This window comes from Chaetura pelagica, unplaced genomic scaffold (genome assembly GCF_000747805.2).
Source record: "Chaetura pelagica isolate M959 unplaced genomic scaffold, ChaPel_1.0 scaffold273, whole genome shotgun sequence".
Taxonomy (NCBI): domain Eukaryota; kingdom Metazoa; phylum Chordata; class Aves; order Apodiformes; family Apodidae; genus Chaetura; species Chaetura pelagica.
In genome coordinates, this window is record NW_009952828.1 from 1,079,510 (window position 1) to 1,085,661 (window position 6,152).

A 6,152-nucleotide genomic window follows, 5' to 3' on the forward strand; every position below is an offset into this window, starting at 1 on the left:
AAAACCCTGTGGTGCTGTGAAGGGCTGGAATTCCCCACAGCCCCCAAGAGCTCCCACCTGCCTCCAGGCCACATACCCAGGAATGACCTGCCAGCCCTCCAGCCATCACTAGGGGCTCAGGAAAAGCCCTCATCACCCTCCAAAGGAAGGAGAGTGAGAGAATAAGTATGGCAGGCAAGGCAGGAGTGTAGGGCAGGGAAAGGCAGCAGCAGCTACCTGTCTGATCCCTTATGTTCTGCTCAGTAGATTTACCTACTCAAGGGAAACATTGTTTGGATCGAGGTCTTTTCCTGTGCCTTGGTTCACAACCTTCATGGAGAGGGAAAGCTTCAGCTTGTCATCTTTCATCTGGAGGGGAAAGACAGGGAGCAAGGAGTAAATGGCAATGCTGTTAATTAACATACTGTGTCTAGAGAAGGAAGGAAACTTCTGGTGAGCAAAGAGAAGTGGCAGAAAGGCCTCTGTGACAGTGCTTCAGCTTGATTAGTTTGTAGCTGCACTTAGAGCACTCCAGCTAATAATGCCACTTAAAAAACTGTTCAACAGGTATCTGAGTAATAAGAGAAGCTCAAATCATATAAAGGTTGGAAGGGCCCTTAAAGATCATCTAGTTCCAACCCCTGCACGGGCAGGGACACCTCCCACCAGCCCAGGCTGCTCCAAGCCTCATCCAACCTGGCCTTGGACACTTTTAAGGATGGGACAGCTTCTTGTCCACTGTCAATCCCAAGTCCTTCCTTTCTGTACTGCTTTCGATCCATTCTCCACCCAGCCTGTATTTGTGTTTGGGCTTTCCCCAGCCCAGGTGCAGAACCTGTGAGGGTAACAGAACACTGGAACAAATTCCCCAGGAAGGTTGTGGAGTCTCTGTCCCTGGAGATGTTCAAAACCTACCTGAACGTTTTCCTGTGTGATCTGCTCTAGTGGGGGTTGAACTAGATGATCTCCAGAGGTTCCTTCCAACTCCGACCATTCTGTGATTCTGTGCTTGATTCTGAGGGTTCACGTCCACACAAAAGCTACCAGTGACTTTAGTTAATGTTTAGGTTTTATCTAGGACATCTCTTGTGTAGAAGACCTTCACCCTGGGGTCTAGTCTGGAGGTCTGCTAACCTTGTTCTGTGTGTTGATGTTAAAGGAGGCTGAAGAAGGATGGTTACATGGTGCACTTCAGGCCCTCCCTCTTTGTGTGAAGAAGAGGGGTCCCAGGGTTTGCTGACACCAGGTCTTTCCTCAACCCTGAAGCAAGTAATGCATGAGAACAGTAGAAGCAGTAGGTTAATGTCCTAATAAAAAATACATGATCAGATGCAAGGCAGCTCAATGGGGATCCCAGACAATCATTTCTGCAGGAGAAGGAAGGTACAATTGTGTAAACATAAACCCACTTGCAGTCCATTTGGCTCTTGCTATCAGAAGAGGAGTGACTAGTTCCCCATTTAATGCACCTTTGTTAAATGCACATTTGCAGCAGAGGCCACTTGAGGCTCCTCCAACTCAGATGCTTTTGCTTTGTTCCTCTTTCCTGAGCTGTGTTCAGTGACTGCTTCATTTCCATTACAGAGCTGATCAGCCTTTCACTTCCTAAAGAGCTGCCACCAGTTAAAATGAAATATTTGCACATATCACGCCTTTCAAAATTTAGTCCTGTTCAATTTGCAATCTCTCCATTTCCAAAAAGCTGTACCTTCAAAAATTACACATTTGAAAGTAGAAGATATAAAGTGATTGTAAATGGAAAGTGAAGATTTCAGTATAAATTAATGTAATTCCAAACAATATTCTGTATCATTTTACCTATAATAGCTTTTCTTTGATGATGGAAAGTTTTCTGTAACTCGCAAGCCCCATCCAACCTGCCCTTCAACACTGCCAGGGATGGGGCAGCCACAACCTCCCTGGGCAACCTGTTCCAATGTCTCACCACCCTCATAGTAAAGAATTTCCTCCTAATATCTAATCTAAATCTCCCCTCTTCAAGCTCTAAACCATTGCCCCTGGTCCTCTCAAACCACAGGTCTGTTCAGATTAATATTCTGCTTTGATACAACCAGACCCCAGAGCTGTAGGAGAAAGGGCAGATTTGGAAGCTTTGCTGTAGATCTCAAATCACTCACCCCCTGGACTGACATTTTGCCCAATTTGTACCCTGAAAAATAGAACTGTGTATCCTTTCAGTCTCCTCAGGAGACTAAAAATGTTTCAAGTGTTTCTCTGAGGGGCTTACTCTTTTTCTGAGACCTATTAAGTCCTTGGTTGCCACATTATCCCTTCAGAAGCAAGAGCAAAAGTTGTATTTTGGGGTGTTTTTTTTCAAGCCTTTCTTACAACTTCTTCCATTTCCACCAGGGCTGCTGTTAAAGGTGTTTCTGGTTTGTCTGGTCATGACATCCATGCAGTTATTTGCAGACAATCTAATCATAGAATCTTCCACTGTCCACATCTCCCCCCACCCCTATAGCAAAGACACCAGGAACCCAACAATTGTGTTCCAGATCAAGAAAACTGTGGCTTAAAAACAATTTATACAAACAAAATTGAAAAAAGGCACATCACAGATGGCTAAAAGGAACCTGTAGAGTCTTTCACACACATTTTCTATACTGTGTAATTAAGCCCAAGCTTCTCAACCCTTTTCCCTTTATCCCCCCACCAAATCAAGTCCTTGTTTTGTACATCAACTCAATTATCTTTTTTCCAAAGAAAAAAAAATATAAAGCATTTATGGCCAAATCCTGTGCAACAAAATGGTTTTGCCTTGATCCCAACACAATACAGCCAGCTTGCTTTGTTTCCATGGCTCACCAGAGCAAAAGTCTTTTAGGGGTTTTTTTAAATCTCTAAATACAGATGATGTGTCCCATCTGCTGCAGAAAGAAAAGCAACATAGATAGTGGGGAAAAAAATAATGTATAAAGCTCTTACTACAAAAAAAAAAAAAGACCAAAAAGCCTCTTTGTTTTCTCTCAGGCATAATTTACTGACATCTTCTGGAAAGAAACAAACATCTCAGCTTCTCCTAAGAAGGCACTTGCTGTCTCTCAAGAGAGTTCATGGACTGTTTGTGTGGTCTTTTACTGTGGGATCCCCTCAGGTTGCTCATGAAGCCACCCAAGCACCCAGTGAAGGCCATGCAGGCTGCAAGGGGTGGGCTGGGGGAGAAAGGGAAGCATTTTGTTGGTTTGAAGCCAAAAGCCTTCATGAAGTTCCTCTTCCTCAACTGCAAGTCACAGAGGGTCAGTGCCCAGAGTCACAGCCATGAGAATACACCTGTTGATAAAAGGGAGCCCCCTAACCTGAGAATGTGACAGAAACACAACCTCTGGGGGCAGAAGTTCTCAGGTTTTGCAGTTTATTTTATCTACACGGCACTAAAGAAGGAAAATTACCTCTTTCCCAATGAGCTTCACCCACACTTTGTCTCCAACATCCACGATCTCCGAGGGTTTGTCCACGTGGCAGGAGGACATGTGAGTCCTGTGGACAAGGCCTAGTTGTGGGGTTGGATCAGAAGAAAGGGAGGGAGGGAAAAAACACACCAAAAATTCACTTTTACATCACAGTTTTGTCTCTGGAATGATGGTGTCCAAAGAGTGGTGGATGCAAGAACATCCTGGGCAGGTACAGGAGGAAAATCTTTTTGGACTGCTAATAAATCAAATATTCACAGTGTTTATTTCACCTTTAACTGATCCTTTTTAATTTCTGGTTTTGAGTGTTTTACAGTGTTCAGAACAAGGACAGTAGTCCCCATGGGTCATATATAAACATACATATACATACACTGGGCATGTGTGCTCCAAATTATTTTTAATTGACAGGGCTAATTGATTTTAACTGGCCATGCACAATCAGACAGGCTTGGAGATGCAGGTGAGAATTAATGAGTTGCATCAATGAAACATGTAAAAGCTTATCAAGAGCAGCTCCAAATTAACTCCAACTAATTGCAGAAAATCTCTCTAGTTTGTCTAATACCTTAAAATTATTCTCTAAAATCCAATACCTGAAAGGAGCCTCTAAGGAGGCTGGGGAAGAGCTGTTCACAAGGAGATATAATCACAGGACAAGAGATGATGGGTTTAGGTGGAAAAGGGTGGATTTAGATGGGACATCAGGAAAACGTTCCTTAATATGAGGGTGGTGGATCACTGGAAGAGGTTGCCTGGAGAGGTGGTGGAAGACCCATCCCTGGAGACACTCAAGGTCAGGCTTGATGGGGCTCTGAGCAACCTGCTCTAGTGTGAGATGTCCCTGCTTATTGTCAGGGGGTTGGACGAGGGGACCTTTAGAGGTTCCTTCCAACCCAAGACATTTTATGATTCTAAAATGTCTTGAAATTATCAACAAGCTCCAAGTCCCTGTGGGACTCATGTAAACACACCATCTTATTATAAACACTTGGTGAAAATCTCAACTTCTTCCTTATTTAGAAAAAAAAAAACACTTGTCCTGAGAGCCCAGAGCAAGTCTTGAGCTCCAAGGACAACTTCTCAGCTCAAACACACCAGCAAAGCTCTGAACAAAACCACAGACACAAACCTTGCTTCCTGCAGCCTGGAATTTTTATAAATGCCCCATATTCAGTCACTGTAGCAACCTGTGAAGAAAATCAAGACAAAAACCTAAGGCAAAGCCCTTCAGAAAAGACCTGTTTGTGAAGCCCAGGTTAGAAAATGCACAGAAGCCTACAGAGTTTTCCTGCTTTCCTTCAGTTTCAGATTTCCAGGCAGGCTGGACAATGAAATGCTGGATCACCCTGGAGCAGGACTGGTCAGGCAACCAAGTCCTGCTGTTCAGATCATGATCTTTTATTTGTATATGTGGATATAAGTATGTCCACATGAATATATACATGACAACCTTCACCTTAAGGGTCGTCAGGCCCTGGCCCAGGCTGCCCAGGGCAGGGGGGGAGTCCCCATCCCTGGAGGGGTTTCAAAGCCCTGGAGATGGTGCTGAGGGACATGGCTTAAGGATTGGACTTGGCAGAGTTGGGTTAATGGTTGACAGGGTTAGATTATGGTTGGATTCAATGATCTGAAGGGTCTTTTCCAACCAGAAAGATTCTGTGTTTCTATGTGCTTCTCCCATGGGAAATCTATGAGGGATTTCAAAGCCCTGTAGATGTCATGTTGATGGACATGGGTTAGTGGTGGCCTTGGCAGGGCTGGGTCAACAGCTGGACTCGATGATCTTAAAGGCCTTTTCCAACTAAAACAACTCTGTGATTCTGTCCTACGAGTCTAGAAACACACAAACACACACAGGAGTTTGTGGAACAAAACCACCAGGTACCCAAAACGCCACTGAACCTCAAACAACAAACCACAGGCCCCAAGCAGCCCCCTCCCCAAGCCGTGCAGCCCCCCCGGGCCCCGCAGCCCTCACACCTCTCCCTGGAAGATGGCATAGAGCTCGGGCAGGGGCTCCATGGTCCTGCCAGGTAAATTCTTCTGCCTTCGGAGCTGCCTGGGAAAGAAACAAAACTCCCTCAGGCAGGGAACGCCCAGGCCTGACCAGCAGGCAGATTCCGGTGTGAGAAACGTTTATTTAAATTCTTGCAAGAACGGGTGCCCTAAACAGGCAGGCACACCCATAGCAAGGTGAATAACGGCTTCTATTCCCTATTCCCAAAGTTCCCTCCCCTGTGTCCCCACTGGCTGGGCACTCCAGGGTTCACAGCCTCTCCCACGCTTCAAATTATCCTGTAAGTTTCCCGCCCCTGTTCACACATCCTATTCTAGCAGGTCACTTTTTAAGGTAAAAATTTGACCTTTCTTGCCCCCTTGGCTGCCTCCCCAATTAACAAACCCACTGGTGTCACCCTGCCCTGAGCAGCAGGACAGAAGTGGCTTCGTTGGGTCTGATCTTGGGCCATAAATCCTGCTCTGATCCCCAGATGGAGCCCAACTCACTCCCTCAGTTTCCTGGGCAACAAACCCCTCCTGGTGCCCTTAGGATGCGCAGATACCTCACGTATCTCAAACAAACTATATATTTAAACCACTAGGAGACAGATACAGGCACAGAAACCAAACCCGACGCTATGTTTCTAACACTACAGCGCCAAATCAACAGCACATTTCATTTCTAACACCGGGGCGGAACTTACGGGGGTTGGAGGGTCCGGGCTGGGCCTGGAGGGGGAG

General features: G+C 45.6%; 1 protein-coding gene across 1 annotated transcript in view; it reads right to left on the reverse strand.

Moving 5' to 3' along the window:
* The window catches only part of ZCCHC17 (zinc finger, CCHC domain containing 17), a 16,612-nt gene extending 11,177 nt beyond the window's left edge, over nt 1-5,435 (reverse strand). The window contains exons 1-4 of the mRNA XM_009995150.1: nt 5,394-5,435; nt 4,543-4,600; nt 3,390-3,490; nt 257-348 (exon numbers count right to left, since the gene is read on the reverse strand). Of these exons, the coding sequence (XP_009993452.1) occupies nt 257-348; nt 3,390-3,490; nt 4,543-4,600; nt 5,394-5,435 (293 nt within the window). The remainder of the gene's footprint in view (nt 1-256; nt 349-3,389; nt 3,491-4,542; nt 4,601-5,393) is intronic.
* Between the last annotated feature and the right edge of the window lie 717 nt (nt 5,436-6,152).